Below are 18,004 nucleotides of genomic sequence, written 5' to 3' on the forward strand. Positions count from 1 at the left end.
GAACAACAGCACAAGCACACTATTCAAGCAGCTTGTGTATATCTACATAGATAAAGACACAAAGTATTGTGAAACTGTGGTTGTCAAATGTTATTGGATCATGTTTAATGTGATGAACTACACCTGTGGTTCCTCTGATAGAACACCTGTGTAAACTTGAGAAGAACTGACTTCATCTGCTAAGAAATAACCAAAACACTGAGCCTTTTTGTGCAGTATATCTTTTCAGATAAATATGTTCTGAAAACAGTAAATATGCAAAACAGTAAATAATGCTTGTTTATTTGAAACTTTCAGGCTTTATCATTTGTATTCTAAAATCTAAAAGTGATTGGGTTTCTTTGACAAAACATTCAAACAAACAGTGTTCTGCCAAACATGCATAATGCAGCCCAATCTGTGCCAGTCACCTACCTAGATGTTTGTGAATAGTTTACTGGTCCATAGTGTGCACGGAATATTAATTCACACAGAGAAATGATCTAGTTTCCACCTTTTATCCTGGGGAAAAACGGACGCACATTTGTATAGCTTAATTATGCGTGGTGGCATTCATTATTGAGGATGGAGGCATCAGTTTATGTAGCTTTCAATGTATTTCAGTTAGACCTTTAGTGACATCTAGTGGTTCAGAAACAGAACTGCAGTCAAGTCAACTTGCTTTATCATGTATATCATGTCTAACATAGGGGAAGTCTTAAAGACAACACTTAACAAATAAATACAAATACTAAAATATATAACAACAACAATAATAATAATACATTTTGAATGTGACTTAGTGTCTAAATATTTTATATGCACACAACATAGCCTACAAAGAACAGTAAACAACGTACAATGTTTAAATTTGCTCTTTAAAACGCTAGAATATGTATATAAATATGTATAAATATATTTTTTTGTTTGTTTATGGACTGTATTGTTTGCAAACTTCTCACACACAGGTTTAATGGCAGCATTGTGAAATGGCACAAACTTCCTTCTAACAGGTTAAGCAACAAATATCATGTTTCTGCACGCAGGCAGAGCTCAATTCCTCTTTCGATCTTGCACATGTGAATCTCATCTGGATTAAAGCAGAAGGCGAGAACAGCGCCTTCACACATCGGCTTTGTGTTTCAGGTTGTTTTTTGCACTTTATTTGCATACGCGTTCTGCTTTCCCCCCTCTGTATGTGGACCAAATTAGAATTGTGTTTCTGTTTTTAGCTGAGGTAGATATAGCGATCCGACACTAAATGAAAGCAGAGGTGCTGTGGGCTGTGGCAGGTGTTCAGTGTGGATGTGCTCCGCTACGGAGCAGGTGAGTGTTTGTGATGGCGGTCACACTGCGGTCCATCACGACTTTATGTTTTCCTAACTTGATTCTAGCCTTGAATAGTCTTTGCTGATCATATGTTTATGATCATATTGTTTAAAATTGATATTAGGTTCATCATAGGCTAACTTTCACCGGTATTTTGTGGTTTATTTGTCGTGCAGATAGTTTATTGGTAGTTTCATGAAATCGTAATATTTTTTTATTTGTCTTACATTTTTGTTACAAGCAATGTGGATTGTGGTGGTTTCGTTATAAGGAACATCAGAATATAGAAGCTTTTTTAAATAATAGCTAGATATATAGTATTATGGTTGGTATTTTTGTTTATTTAGAATCTGCATTTATTCACTGACAAGTTTGCTTGTGGAACATTTTCTCTTAACTTATGATATTTGTGACTAAATAATCCTATTATTATCGGGATGCCCGATCCTGTTCCTCGCGATTACATTAGATATCGCGATCTACCTTCCAGCAAAGTTCAGTTTCAACTCTAATCAAACACACCTGAACCTGAGCTAAATAAGATCTTCAGGAACACCTGATAATTACAGACAGGTGTGGTGGAGTAGGACGGCTATCCGGGAACAGAACTAGACACCTATCTTTTATATTTAAAGGGAAAGCCAAATTAACATAAAAAACAACAACATAAAAAACAGTTCTGTCAATTATATTAATGTTTTATTTAGGTATTGTATGTACACACACACACACACCTTTTTTTATTTAATTATTATTTGTAGTTTCCAAAATATACCATTTATAAACTACGTTTGGTTAAAACAAGTGTTTATTTATTTTATTTTATTTTATTTTTATTTTGTAGGCACAATCGAATAACTTTCACTTTTTGTAACCTTTTAACTAAATATTTAATATACTGCTGTATTATTCTGGTTTTTAGTGTTTTTGTGCCTTTTTTGTGTACATATTGCAGTGTTAGTACAGACATACCAGCACATTTATGTCCAACAACCTTTAAAGGGGTCATATGATGCTGCTAAAAAGAACAGTATTTTGTGTATTTGGTGTAATGAAATGTGTTTATGCGGTTTAAGGTAAAAAAAAAAAACATTATTTTCCACATATTTTTGGAAGGCCAAACAAAGTAGTTTTGCTTTCAAAACGAAATCGCGGCCTAGAGTGAGCAGAGACCGGGGGATGAAGTGAGGAACAGCCGGAGGGTTAGAGTGAGCAGAGGCGGGTGGGCTTGAGAACGGCGCAGCCGGCGATTTCGACGAAGGAGCGTCCGGAGCTGACTCTTAACTTTTATAAAGAATATCTCTTTGGATTTGAGACTTTAGTCCTTTACAGAACTTTACAGATCTTCTTTATGCACAAAGAGCTTGTAACACTCCAAAGAGAAAGGAAAAATTTAAATTGCATCATATGACCCCTTTAAACTACAAATATCTTTTAACGTATTCAACAGATACTAAACAATTATTGATTTATTGACCTTGAACAAAACTGGTTATTACACAAGTGTTCTGTCTTAAAATATGTGTGGTTATTTCAGGCATTCTCATTTACCACATAAATCTGCAACATTTTTAGATCAAGTGACATGAAATTTGATGTGCTGTCATTGTGTGTGATGGATTAGGAAAATTTTGCAGCACTCAGAGACAAAAAGGTATTTAGTAAAGTACTTTTGTATATTGTTTTAGTCATTAGCCCATTTGTACCATAGATAAATAATGTAGCATGAATGAAAAAGCATATATATATATATATATATATATATATACACCATAAATATTAAATATGCTTGCCGTTTTCATGTTCATTCTGCAAATCTTTGTGTTTTTTCTGACTGTCAGCGTTTAGGAATTAAATATATTTGTATCTTTTAGTGATGGTCCAGAGAAGATGAGCTCAGATTGAGGTGTTTGCTCATGATTTTTGAATGGGGTGAATCTCATGACCACAACAATGTCCACCAGTAAATCTGCCGCCAGAAGAGCAATTCTACAGACCTCCAGGACTAGATGGAACAGGACGGATAACTTTGATATTGTTCCTGTTATCAGTTCAGACACAAGTGAGTAACTGAAATGTTGTGCTGTTTCGTGGAAGTGCAGTGTGCTGCGATGTAGACTTTGATGTTCGAGATGTTCCAGGGACCTGGGACATTTTATTATGATAATCGGTGTTAGTGTTGGTCAAATTGTAATTCCATGGATCATCCAGACCTCAGAAATCCTGCTCACTTCACAGAATATGCAAAGCAGCACAGTGAACACCCATGTATCCCTGGAGCTCTGTAAATCAATGGCTCATCCAGACCTCAGCAATAAATTTCAAACATTAAAGAAGCAGGGTGAATGTTGTAACGACTGGCTGTCCTTTGTTTTAAATAGGCAAGTGTGATGGAGACAACGTAGAGCGCTGGCTTACGACAATCTCCAAGTAAGCAGAATCTCACAAGTGTTCATGCCTCTTTCATTGTGGCTTTATTTAGGGATAAACCTTTCTCAAAAGGTTTCAGCTGCTCCATTGTGCCATCTGTTATAATTTGCATTTCTTCCCAGATTAGAGTCTTCAAAGCATTTAAACTCTGGTCACTAATATAATTTGACTTCCTTGTTTAAGGGATGATATAAAACCAGAGGTTGTCCTGGAGACGAAGGGTAAGTTTACCTTTCCCATTTGAAAAAAAAAAAAAAAACACACAAAAAAAACAAAACAATCTGCGCGTATGAGAGTGGCATGGAGTGTGTGTGTATATATATATATATATATATATATTCTTAAAATGTATCATATATTTATTATCATCATATCACCATAAAGTGATTCAGAAGCTAAAAGATAAAATGCAACATTGACGAGGATTTCAGTGTATATTTGTTGCTTTATAGTTGCTGTATATTTCAATTCAGTTGACTGTATGATAAAAGTGATCAGCTGAATGCATATGCAAAGAGATCTTGTGAATGCCCATTTAACCCTGGAGCTCTGTGTAAACTTTGTGTTGGATATGTAATTAACATACTGATATGATTCATGACTCAGTTAGTCATTTCTCTGTGATGGCTGACAGTGTGCTGGTTTATACCATTATAACAGGGTTAGCTGACCTACTGACCTGAGGGCATGACTTACTGCCTCTGAATTTTACACTTTTAAATACTGTATTGTAAAACATATTGCTTTGCTTTCAGTGAAGCCCATAAGAAGAAATGAGAGTGGAGAAGATGATCTGGCACTGGGAGTGGAAGGTAAACATTCACAGTTTTGTATTGCTCGGTTCAGTTTAACCAAATCTGAAACAAGACATATGAGCGATATGAATGAGTGACGTTGGTTGGCATCAAGATTTGAGTTATTTTTTATCGGAAGTATTGAGCATACAGTGGCATATGGAGTCTGTGTTTTAGAATACATTGGTGTTCAGAAGGCCTGTGCTAACCCTGGATTTTAAACATAGCAAACCTCTCCATACCTTCTATCACAAACACTGGCAGAAAGTGAGACAGTCCAGTCCCTGCTGTTTGAGATGCGTCACGGCATAGACTTGAATGGAATGAGATGGAAAAGATAAGGAGTAGATAAAGCAGAAAAAAGTTGTGCGCCTAAACTTAACATGATTTACCCAAGTATTACATGTTCATTATGTTATACTAGATCAACATCCATGTAGGTCCGGGAAGAAAACCAACCAACCAGATCAACTAATACAATCAGATTTGAGAGCATTTATGGGCTTCAATAGTATTCTTATCAACCCATTATTTCCCTTTCAAAGTTGGTTATAGTTAAGGATACTCTTCAAACAAGATTCTATTGTAAGTAATTAATGCAGAAAAGGTAACCTAAGATTTACTTGATTATTGTAGTGTTTTTGTTTACTTGCCACTCTGAAGTTTTCAAGTAATTCATCTCAATGCAGCTTACCTGTACTTTTATTTTTAAAAGACCAAAAATAAGCACAATAGATGAGTTAGATTTATGCTTTATAGTTCAAATACGCCTACATTGAAAATGTAATCTTGTAATTCAGTCTTAGTCACTCTTTTCCCAGTATGCACTGGGGCATGACTAGTCATGGTTGCATTGTCTGACTGTTCATTTACACAGTTCACATTTAGTCACTTATTGTTTTTTTCTCATGAATTCATGTGATGGATGTTCACGTTTTAATAGTTTAAGACAAAAAGCACATTTCTCCAAATGACGTGTATAGAGGAAATAAGTTGGTATGTAATATTGAACAATTTAAAATCACAAATAACGTTTTACATTGATACAACTGAACTATTATTTAATCTGAATAATATTTGTTACAATAATTGTTAAATTTTACATCAACTTTTAAGTTCAGTGAAGGCATTTACTTAGATTACATTAATTCAACTCAAAAAAGGCCATGCAAATTGTTGCCTTCATTTATTTCACTTTGATATACATGGAAGTATGTGTCTTACTAGGCTAAATTATCCTGTGCATAATCCTTGGTTACAGAAACTTCCTTTATGAAATCTTAAGTTAAGCTCCGACATGTTCTAACATTGTCCTGTTTTTGCCCCTATTGAGAAAATATTTTTCCAAACAGAAGTTTAGAATCTTTATTGTCTACTCACTTGGAAATTTATCTTTAGCCCAACAAAAACAGGACAAAACTATTCAGTACATTCTCGTGTAGCTTCCTCATAAACCAATTTAAGAATAAATGCAGAATGATACTATAAATAGTCAGATAGAGTGACATAATATGATACAATAGAACACAATCAGCTGCATCCCAAAATGCATTTGCTTTCCTGCCAGACATTCTTCATATGTGTTAACATTTCTGAATGATCATATTCACGTCGACCACCTATTAATGTTTTCTTTCTGCTCGGTGTGCTGTTTTTCTTCAGGGTTCTGTCTGTCTTCTTAGCATGCTGTCTTCTGTCCTGGGTTCTTCCTTTTCAGAGTCACTTTGTAGTAATTGTCTTGACTCTCATCTGTTTGTCTCTTCTTAGGAAAAGGTGCTTTTCCTAAGTAACCTCCTCTGAATCTCTCATTCATGTCAGTTGCGCTATCAGACACTCCCCTTCTAGTGAATGAGGTGCTTTGGTTTTGTAACACAGCAGCAATGGAAGGTACAGGACTAAATGGATTGGTGCTCTTCGGAATCCGCAGAGATTAAACAAAGGCGCTGGTTTAGGAAAATATGCTGGGCACTTTGGAACAGGGTCCACTTTTAAGAAGACATCAGCACGTCCCTGTCAACATGCCAAAGTCTTCTGTTCAGTTGTTTATGAGAAGACATCAGAACATCAAAACAACAATGAAGAATATTGACCTAATATAGCTACTGTAACGCTGTCTGGAGGCGTTTAATTGAAAACACAGATGTTTTCCATCTTTATAAGAACTCCTCTGTGTTTCTTCTGTGTCTGATACAGCATCTTTATATGGCAGACGCTTTCTCAAGTCTGTACGAGACCTTCTGAGGTAAGAACAGACTTAGTATTCATTGTCTTTTGTGCAGCACTTTCATTTATAATTTGATTAACTTTGACTTTTACCTGGATGTAGCCGATATGATAAGCTGATAATTATTTACATGTTATGGCCGATATTAAAATTTTATACTATTTTTGTCTAACAATAACTGCCACAAAATTGTATAATATGAAAAATGGATATTCATTTTTATATTTGCTGAACATTACTTTTAACAGTGTTATTAATTAAATTATTAGTGTTTTAAATATTAACCTGAAGTGAGTTATAGATGACAGCAAAGGTAATCTAAATGTAAAAACAGAAGGAATGAGCATGTACAATTAAATATCCAAAATAACCAATATGGTATCGATATATATAAGGCCATGTAAAAGGTCCTCTATACACTGTTAATTTGCTGTATATAGGAATACGAACTGCATATCTGTGTCACATCAAAGTGTTTGAAATGACTTGAAGTTGTACATTTGTTATATGAATATGTACCATGTATGTGTGTGTATATACTATATATCAGACAGAGTGCTGTGTAAGTGCGTGATGTAGGCTTGTTCAGGCACCTGCCAGAAACCTTAGGCATATTTCCCATGCAAATGCTGATTTGTTGACATGCCACCGCATGGGCTGCTGGGCTGGTTTGCATGAGGTGGAATGTCACTGATGGGGCAATGAGGTAGGAGAAGAGCGATTCTGACCGGAAGTGAGTGAAACAGAGGAAAATGTGACGGAGGGCTTTGGTGTGTAGGAAAGGATGGTCAGCGGTGTTTGTCTTCTATTCACTGATGTTTGCTGGTGTCATCCACGCACAGGTCATCTCAAGATCCTCCTGCTCTGTCCAGGTGGAACAGCTTTGCGTCGAATGTCTCAATACCATCTGATGTCAGGTCTGGTTCTCCTCAACAACCTTCCCCACCTGTCGATCATTTACTTTAAGACTTTAATTTGTTGGTATTCCTGTTAATGTTGTTTTTTTTTTTTTTTGCAGTGTAATGGACGTGTTGAACATATTGCAGGATGACCCTGAAGAACTGTTGCTGGATTTGGGTTTTGGCACTGAAGAGCCTGACATTAGAGGGAGAATCCCAGCCCGATTCCTCAATTACCAGTCCTGCGCTCGTGGCATCAGCTTTCAGCTTTTTCTGGAAGCTCAGCAGAACCGAATGGACGTTGAAAATGAGAATGTCAGAAGTGAGCAAGTTTCATCAAATTCACACAAAAATGTGTCATTTTTTTACTCAACCTCACATTGTTTTAAACTTATATGACTTTCTTTCTTCCATGGAACTCAAACAGTGAATTTCTTTAGAACATTATTGGCACTGATTCAGTATAATGAATGTGAAAGAGGACTGGGGCTGTCAAACTCCAAACCCCCCCCCAAAAAAAATGTATTAGTTTAGGCCTAAGAAGAACCGAAATATAGTGCACAATACATATGGACCACATTTTTTAAAATTATGCTTTTATTGTGCTTTTTAATCCTTTTTGAAGCTTGAAATCTCTTTCATTATTATTATTATTTAAAATATTTCCTTTCCATGGAAGAAATAAGGCATTCATCATTTTTGAGGAGTGAATTACCCTTTTAAATATCTTTTCTTTATTGCCACGCTTTTGGCATTGGAATCTGTTCTCACTGCTTAACTATTCCATTCCATGCCGATCCGGACCAGCTGGTATGGATATATATACGGATATATATATATATAGTTTTAATAATGCCGTGCCATACCAAGCTCAAGTGGAAATATAACTGGAAAATGACCATTATTAAAAACATTCAGCCTGATGTAGCTTATCGTTCCATAGAAGTTAAAGGTGCAGTATGTAATATTGACAGCTAGCAGTTGAAATGTGTACTGCAGTCCAAAATCTAAATATTGGAGAAAGTCGTTTCCCCTGCCCCCTCTTCCTCAGACTCAACGCTCACGCGGGTTGCCAGATTAGGACACGCAAGAAGAAAGAGTGCAAGTAACTGACAATGGAAGACGATGAGCCTTACACTGCAAGTTGTTGAGTTGATTTATCCAAGTTTGAATATGCCTCTCGTCAAAGAGCTTTTTGGATAGATGCAGAGGCTTTTTAGGTTGGGTAGAATCTGCGATCTCTGATCCAATTTGTTTGCTGGCTTCCATGGCTGCGTCTGCCAACTGCCAACCCGGAGTGTTGAAAGACTATTGAGGAAATTGGCAGTGGGCGGAATCATAAAGACGAAAAACAAAAACAGACATTCTGAACACACATTTCAAAAATGGAATACCTGGCTGTAGCATTGTTTTTCAGAGAAATAAGTATGTGAACTAACATGTTTCCTCAATTTCGGCAAACATATTATGGTATTTTATGCTTTAGTACAGTCAAAACATTTCATAAAGCACCTTTAAAGGTTCTACATGGAACCATAGATTCCAATAAATAACTTTATTTTTAAGAGTGTTGATTTCTCATTGCACAAATGGTTCTTTATACTGGTTATCTTTTATTTACATTAAGAAATAAACTCTTCACTAAAGCTATTTTGGGGAACCAAAAATGGTTCTTCTATGGCATCACTGCAAAATCCCCAATTTATTTATTTTTTTAACAGTGCATAGGTGTTTTCAGAGGTTGAATGTGGTTTAAATATTATGTGGGAAACAGCAAAAACAGAAGTTGACAATCATTTCCTGTACAGCTGTTGTGTGTTGAAAGATAAGCAGAGTTTTATGCAAATCTCTTTTTCTCCCGGCGTTCAGATCGGTTTAGACAACTCGAGGTTCTTCAGCAGGTCACCACGACGTTCTCCTCTCTGGTCGGTGCAAATACTCAGGATGTGGACACATCTACAGCCTCCCGGATGTCTGCAGAAGCACGAGAGAGGAGAAAACGCATGGCCATGATTCTGCGTAGAGCCTCCAAGAAGAGCCTCAGCCAAGCCAAAACGTTACAGAACCAGCACATGCCCCCTCCTGTGACCTCCTCATCCCTATCCGGCCCAGAATCATCTGGGATGCCAATGGTAGATAAAATGATCCCTTCCAAACGCACACGGGTGTCGGACAACAGCTGTCTCTCCCCACTAGAAGAGGAGCAGAGCATTAATTCAGACTCAGCTGAGCCGGTTCTAAACAGCCTGATGGCAAGAGGAACATCAGACCTTCTGAAGCTTGACTTTGTCCCATCTTCAGCCAAAGAGAGTCTGCAACGGCCTGTTGAATCGTTCGAGCTGGAAGAGGTGAAGTATTATTGATCTGCAGTGATGTCCTCTGTATTTACTTCCACATTGTTCCCTTTCTAATGTTGTTGACTGTTTCTCAGATCCAGAGTTTTGATGAAGGAAGTATTCCTGGGAGCTGCAATGATCCAGTGGATCCTGGAGGTGCATGTTGTTTTTAAAACACCCAAGCAACTGGATAGCAATGTGCTAACAACCACTTAGGACACTATAGCGACCGCACAGCAATGCCCTGCTAACTACCCCTAGCAGAAAAAGATCAAGTTTAAAATGCAATATTGTTCCTTTTGCTTCCTGAAAAACGTACGTTTTTAAAAGCCACGGTGTGGATTCAAATAATTTACTTCGAACAATTTCCATCTCTGATATTATGCAAATGACTCATGAGATTGTTCGGTCATTTTCATATGTGCAGCAGGCTGCATGCTGTATAGTTGAGGTAATATCCACCTAACCACAGTACTGTGGAAAATGGACTTGTTTGTTTAGTCTGATCAAGAGGCTTTAGTGTTCTTCTGAACGCTTGTGATATGTGGCTGCATGATAATAGATCTTGTTTCTGTGTAGGTGAACAAATCGGATCTTATGTGATGAGAACGAACAGTTGTCAATCAGACAGCAGCGGCTTCCAAGAGGATCCCTTCATACCTGCGCTGTCCCAGGCAAACAACCCTGGACCTGAGCTCATGAAGGTAAGACGTGCTTCAGTTCTTTCTTTATTTACATACTGCAGAAGGTCTGAGTACCTATATTAATGGTGTTAATAGTTTGTATCTGCTATTGTGTTAAATCTTGTGTTTATTTTTCTGTGATAGAGAAATAAAAAAATATTTTTTTTCTAAAACAATTTTCTATATATTTTCTTATTTATATATTACAATATTTTCTAAAATATCTTCATATATTTTCTTAAAATTTATTACACCACCACACAACTGTTTCAACACTGAGCAGCCAATCAGCATATAAGAATAATTTCTGAAAGATCATGTGGCACTGAAGACTGGGGTAATGGCTGCTGAAAACTCAGCTTTGCATCACAGGAATAAATGACATTTTACAATATATTAAAATAGAAAGCAGTTATTTTAAATTGTAATAATATTTCCTAATAATATTTTACTGTATTTTTGGACAAGTAAATGCAGCTTTGACATGAGCGGCCAATCTCAACTAGTGTTGAGTATGAGATGGGATCTGTTTGTTCAAACAAAACAGACAGCGAAGTGTTGGGGAAACCTGTTTGGATACAATATCTGTAGCCATTATTTTTACAGTTAGATTTGGTGCTTAGTGGAGCAGGCATTAAGCAATGTGGATATTTAGCACTTGCTTGGGTGTGTTTATTTGTCTGATTTCCCATGCTGCTTCTGCATTTTGCAGATGCTGAATGCAATATCACAAAATAGCACAGAGGATCAACAGAGGAGATCAGAAGCGCGAGAAACGGAGGATCCCTCTATAGATGAACAGAACTGTGAAACGGAGTCAAACCAAAAACACTCGCTTACGGCACACTCTGGCAAAACTGTTCTGGGAACAGCAGACTCTGAAACTATGTTTGACTCAGGAGAGTTGAGGAAAATAATAAGTGAAAAAGAAAACTCTTTATCATCAGATATTAGTAAAGTTAGCAGTAATGGTGTTTACACTCTAGCATACTTTGTTCAAATGGATCCCGTCGGTTATCAGACTGAAATTTGTGACCGACTGCAAGGATCAGGAAGTCCAGACCGACGTGTTTATAGGGAAGGCATGTCCCTGTTTGAGGAATTGAAATCTGCCGAGAAAAACTTGCACTTGAGTCCTACTAATCTGAGGACAGATGTTGTGGATACCTTTACAAATAATCTTGAGCTGGGCAAAAAAGATCCAGCTTTGGATCTGATGCAGGAATCTCCAGCTTCTACCCACGGCAAAACCGTGTCCTCTGATGCACCCTTTGGACACAATTCCCCCACAGCGCTCAGACTCAGGAGAGAGTCTTTCTCCAGGAGGTCCTGGTCTGATGTGATCACGGATAATGACTCGGGAACAGCACAAACACCCACCACACAGACACCGTTCACATCTGTGGACACATCTCCACCTCACTTATGGAACAGTGAGGAATGTTCTGGAGATCTTGGACATTTGCGCACGCGGTCAATATCTTTGGACACGGGACTGTCGTATGAGGAGGAGGATCACAGACTGCAGGGCGCATTGTGGGCAGGGGCGCAGCGATGCTTCTACTGCGGGTCCCAAATCGGCTACGACAGTGGCTGGGCAAAACCTCACCCTGAGCTGTCCCCCAGTCTGCCTGTAAGTAGAAGTTACTCTTCAAATTATCATTATCTATAATCATTAACTATGACGGTCTGAGGTGTAAAATTCCAATAATGCTCTTTTTTGTACATCCTAAATTATTAGGGATGCATGATATAGGTAGCATATTGATTATTGGTTGATATAATATTGATATTACAAATTTAAATATATATATATATATATATATATATATATATTTAAATTTGTAATATCAATATTGGTCAGTATTGGATATTTATTTACATGTGCTTTTCCCCTATTTTTTAATTTAGATTGCCATCATTAAACGCTCCCTTAAATTAATATTTTAAAACAATATTTTAATAACACTATTAAATATAATCTGTAGCAAATCTTAAAATGAATATCCAGTTTTCATACTGTACATAACATTGTACCATTGGTGAACTAAATTCAGTTCACTATTTTATGTTTAATTAAGCAAAATGTTATAAATAGTATACATTTTTAATATTGGTCATATTTTATTGGTGCTTAATAAATAGATGAATGAATATATTGGTTATCGGCCATAACATTTACTGTAAGTGATTATTGTCTTTTCGCTATTTTGCCAGAATTTTGTTGTTAGTGTATGCTTATAAATCATCCATCAGTGGGTTTCATTTATGAAAATTATTCGTTGTAAATAATTTAAACAATTTTTACACAAAATGTTGCATTCAGCTCAGTGCATACACTCTTAAAAATAAAGGTGCTTCACGATGCCATAGAAGAACCTTTTTGTCTAAATGGTTCCATAAAGAACCTTTAACATCTGAAGAAGCTTTCTGTTTCACAAAAGGTTCTTTGTGGCGAAAGAAGGCTCTTCAGATTATAAAAAGGTAAGAAAGAGATGGTTCTTTAAAGAACCTTTGACCGAATGGTTCTTTGTGGAACCAAAAATGGTTCTTCTATGGCATCGCTTGAAGAACCTTTTGAAGCACCTTTATTTTTAAGAGTGTAGACAGTTTACTTAAGAATTTCTGTGTAAAAACTTTTATGTAATGATGTAATGATGAAATTTCACCATTCAGAGAAATTTGTTCTGCTGTTGCCTTTGAGGCCCATTGTTTTTATATTTGGTGTGATGGAAAAAACAACAACAACAAAAAACACTGGTTCCATCATATGTGGGAGGAGCTCCACATTTGAAGTATGGACTTCAATGGGTTCTTTACCACTAGTAGATCTTTCCTTTGATTATAAGAACAAACTAAGATTAAACATTTCTATTCTGGGAAAAACTATTTTGCCTCTTAAACAGGCAGAAGAGATTAAAAGCTGTGCACTGCTTATGTTTAATAAGGCTCATTTGAATTTGTATGGTTCATTTGCATGTGTAATGGAAAATAGTGAACACTGACCACTTCAGAATCTTCACAGCCTTCAAGCACACACGCACCAGAATCCCCTTTAACTCACATCCTCGCTTACAAACACTCAACTGAAGCTACCTGCATTTGGAGGTCAGAGGTCACGAACGGCAAAATACTCCTTGCTACTGGAAAATCTAGCTAAAACCCCCTGGTTCAAGCCAGTTTTGTTTTAGTATCAGAGATATATTAATATTTTGAAATTTATTCTGTTTTCACTTTCATTTTAGTTCGTTTTAATAATTTTGCTCTGCATTTTTATTTCAATTTGAATTATTTTAGTGCATCAAGTTAAACTAAATGAAAATGAGAAATGTGGTCTTGGCAACTAGCTGAAATAAAATAGGATTAAGGTTTTTGAAAAAAATTTATTTCAGTTCATGTTTATTTTATTTCAAGTAAAGCACATGGTTTTTGTTGGTTTGGATTTAGTTAACTATAATAACCCTGGTTTGAGCTGGTTTAGGTGGTTAATCAGTTGGACCTACCAGCTGGTGTGACTGACGTCATGTTTTAACCAGCCTCTAGCAATAAACCAGCTGTTATACATCAAAAACCAGCTTAGCTACTTTTAAAGACCTTGATTTCCCAGAAGGGATCACACAGGAGCAGACAAATATCCTTTCTCTTTCTCTTTCCAGTACTCTCTGGATGAGCTTGAAGACATGGTGAAATGTTTGAGGAAGTTCCAGGCTGTTCTGACAGAAATTGAAGTGAGACTAGAAGGAGAACAAGCATCTGTGATCGGATCTCTGTCAGATTCCCACAGGTGATAACGAATACCGTCATAACGGATATCTCGCTGATTAATAGTGCTCCTCAATAGCATGCATTTTGCAGTGTGTAAAGTTGATTTTGTGTCTCAGGGAGGAAGTGGAAGATGTTTTGAGGCTACGAGCAGCTGTCAAACATGAAGCTGGGACGCTTGAACAGCAGCTGTCTGATCTGGTACATCACTATGATGACAGCATTAAAATGGTATTCAATCTACTCATAAACTAAACATTAAATATGACTTATGGATCAGAAACTAGGGCTTGGGGCAAAATGCCACATTTTGACATAAAATGTTCCAAATAATTTAATATGGGGCAAAACACTTTCAAACGTGAATTTGAACCCATCAACATCCTTCAGCAGTGCAGTGTATTGAATATACAGCAGAACAGCATTTCTTTTATCCCTGTACTGTTATGTTTACAGAAGCTGAATCGGCTCATGGATGAACAGTCTCAGCTGTGCACCCAACTGCGAATTAGACCCTCTAATACGCCCCATTCAGAACCCACCTCAACCAGGAGCGTGGCCATTCAGTGCTGCCTGCCGCCCATCACGTCCAGTCCACAGCGGTGTGTCCATCATCACTGCACCTGTCATGGGGCATGTCAAGATCCACACCGGCTCCCCTGTCAAACCCAATGGGAGGCTAATTGCAAACCAGACAGGCTGGACTTTGTAGCTTTTATTAAAAGTGTAAGAAACATCTTACAGTATACCCTCATCATCAGAACAATTGGATCTGATAATGATAATGTCCCAACATGTTGTTAACTATGCAATTTTATCTTTCAGTTGAAAAATTCATTACAGCATTCAATCAACAATAACTCATTGGAATAAGGTTTGTTTTCTTCTTCAGTCTGAAATCAATTTAATTAAACGTAATGACCCTAAAAAATTATTTGTTGATAATTTATATCTTGCAATTCTGACTTTTTTTCTCTCAGAATTCTGAGTTTGCATCTAACAATTGTTTTTCTTTCTGTTTCTGACACAATTTAAATAGGTGATTGTGACTTTTTTTATCTCAAAATTGCAAGAAAGACAGAATTGTGAGACATCATTTTTTGCAGAAATAAAAAATGTCTGATTTCCATACATATATAGCTTCCGTACATATATCTGATAAACATTTGGTAAAAGACAAACATTTTATCGGGTCTAAATGGAATTGAATTTTACTTGAATGCAAACAACATACAAAATTAATAATTTTCAGTCTTTCCTTTCTTGTAGTGATGCAGCCATGCAGTGATGAAGACCTGTCATCTTGTTTTTTAGGAAGTCACTTATAACATGAAGTGCTGACTCTTGAGCACAGAACTAATAAAGAATTATGTATATAAACCATTATCGTGTGTCTATTTGTGTTTCTATGTGTGCACACACGTCTCTTATAATGTAGAGTGAACCTCCTCCCAGTAGCCTCACACTCTCTCGTTCCATCTCCCTCTTTATCTCTGTAATGAAACACTTCATATGTGGTGTTGCACTGACCATATAAGGAAACTGCTGCTCTCCTGATGAACCAGTGGATGACATAGTGCTGGTCCCCCTGTCTGATTGGACAAAGATCTGATGGTTCCTCCAGTGTTCCTGAGATGCTCTCCAACAGTTATGGCCCAGCTTCAGGAAACGTCAACGATACCATTTTCTGCTGAAAATGTCAGTACTGATTTATTAATAACTTCATTTAAGTTCATTGTTGAACCTTCAAGAAATAAAGTTTTCACAATTGGGACTGTGGTGGGCCATATAAGAGTTAATATTTAGAATATAGGCTACAGTATGGCTTTCTCAGTAGCCAATTCACCTCTTGAATTATATAGTACACAGCATTCATAATGAAGTAAATACTGTTAGTATACATTCAGTTTTGGCGTAATAAATCAAACGTTATTACAAGTCACCATAACAGTCTTCCAAACCATGTTTTGTACAATAGCCATTCAATTCTTCGTCACATTCAAAATGTTTTGGGGAATGATACGGAGTTGAAGATCAGTGCTGCTGGTAAAAAATACTTTATGCCTACAAACTATTCACTGTTTTGACACGTAACAAAGCTAAAGTATTGAGCTATACATTATAAGTGTGGAAATAATGAAATATTGAATAATTACACCGTAAGAGACTTACCTGTTTGAATCGTTTTATCAGAAGTAGGCTACTTCGTTGTCACTTCCTCAGAAATTTAAAAATAATATTTTATTTCAAAATCGTTCTACTATGCCATAAACAAAGGTAAATATATCAAATAATGTTCGGTATCTGTGTTTTTCTGTTAAATGCATCAGTAAAAAAATTATAATATTACGATAATAAGCCGTAGGCTACGTGTAGCAGCTTCTTTCAGTATTTAGGGATCATGTATAAAGTGCCTCACTGTGTCCTTATTCAGTCAGAACAGGTTTTTACGTTTACATTTATGTTCTTGGCAGACGCTCCCTTGCCAGGCGTCAGGTTGGCATATGAACGGTTAAACATACAGTGTCGTGTTTAACAAGATGGTTCAGTGGATGAAAAATCATCAAAAACACTTCACACACTCTCCATACACACTCCACACGGGAGGAGGAAACCATTCACATCAGAGGAGAATAGAAAAACATCAAAGACTGTCAGCAAACAATGTCCACATTGTTTTCCATTATTAGTCATTTCCTCGTGTTCACGCTCTCCATTGAGCTCTTAATGAGTTACGGTGAGTATAGATGCGTCGCAAACTGCAAAAATTGTTATATTAAACATTATTATTTATGAAGTGGTATGTTTTAATTATATAACTTACAATCAAAAGCAAATTAAGTAGAAATCACAGCACTGAAAACATCGTCTTAACACAATCCATCTGAACAACCTCACCTCCATCATGTTTGAATCACTGCTTAAAAATGATTGAAGTTGTTTCATTAACCTCGATGACGTGCGTTCATGGAAGCAGGGAAGATTGACACATGACAAGGACCTCTGTCACCATGACAACAGGCTCTAATGGCGACAGAATTGGGGGAGGCCCCTCCTCCTGAAGTACATAACCCCTGTCTTTGATCTGGCCTGCACTGGCTCTCCTTCTCTCTGCTGCACTGAGGTAAGGCCTCTCTCTCTTTCTTATAATTCACTTCTTTAGTTCTTTTCTGGATCTAAAGATAATTACCAAAATATTTCAGAAAATGTTAATTGATTACTAAATTATATTTAATATACAGTGTTTTTTGGAGTATTTAAACATAAGTACATGAGTAATTTGTGTTTCTTATGTTTTGTAAATTATTACCATTATTATTATTATTATTATTATTATTATTATTATTATCATAGATAGATATATAGATATATGCTATTTTATTATGTATTATGTTTTAATCGTAGATGGACACATCAAATCAGAAGCAAATGTTACTTATTACTTATTCACTTATTTAAATATAATTTATATATTTTTGGATATATAAGATACATGTCAGGTAAATGTTAATTAGTACTTTTAAATTTAATAAATGTAATTATATTTAAACAAAATGGTTACAGTATA

At 36.4% G+C, this 18,004-nt stretch overlaps 1 protein-coding gene and 1 long non-coding RNA gene across 5 annotated transcripts in view; both read left to right on the forward strand.

The window, feature by feature from the left end:
* Positions 1-1,048: 1,048 nt before the first annotated feature.
* Positions 1,049-15,784, forward strand: LOC107677320 (coiled-coil domain-containing protein 129-like). 4 transcript variants are annotated; one of them, XM_016472198.1, is made up of 18 exons: positions 1,049-1,125; positions 1,212-1,305; positions 3,183-3,370; positions 3,690-3,738; positions 3,922-3,959; positions 4,494-4,550; positions 6,726-6,774; positions 7,599-7,673; positions 7,775-7,977; positions 9,525-10,003; positions 10,087-10,147; positions 10,571-10,695; positions 11,387-12,307; positions 14,331-14,458; positions 14,556-14,667; positions 14,893-15,162; positions 15,262-15,310; positions 15,706-15,784. In XM_016472198.1, exons 3-17 carry the CDS (start codon positions 3,250-3,252, stop codon positions 15,307-15,309), a joined length of 2,736 nt encoding a protein of 911 aa, XP_016327684.1. In that variant the 5' UTR covers positions 1,049-1,125; positions 1,212-1,305; positions 3,183-3,249; the 3' UTR covers position 15,310; positions 15,706-15,784. The 4 variants fall into 4 exon arrangements, with proteins under 4 accessions (XP_016327684.1, XP_016327685.1, XP_016327687.1 ...); XM_016472199.1 differs by lacking the exon at positions 1,049-1,125 and having other exon boundaries at positions 1,132-1,305; XM_016472201.1 differs by lacking the exons at positions 1,049-1,125; positions 1,212-1,305 and adding an exon at positions 1,999-2,015.
* A 1,642-nt stretch (positions 15,785-17,426) lies between these two features.
* The window catches only part of LOC107677233 (uncharacterized), a 1,619-nt gene continuing 1,041 nt past the window's right edge, over positions 17,427-18,004 (forward strand). Inside the window, exon 1 of the long non-coding RNA XR_001632815.1 lies at positions 17,427-17,560. This is a non-coding gene — a long non-coding RNA (uncharacterized LOC107677233). The remainder of the gene's footprint in view (positions 17,561-18,004) is intronic.

The sequence above is a fragment of the Sinocyclocheilus anshuiensis genome, unplaced genomic scaffold (genome assembly GCF_001515605.1).
Source record: "Sinocyclocheilus anshuiensis isolate Anshui unplaced genomic scaffold, SAMN03320099.WGS_v1.1 scaffold392, whole genome shotgun sequence".
NCBI classification, from domain to species: domain Eukaryota; kingdom Metazoa; phylum Chordata; class Actinopteri; order Cypriniformes; family Cyprinidae; genus Sinocyclocheilus; species Sinocyclocheilus anshuiensis.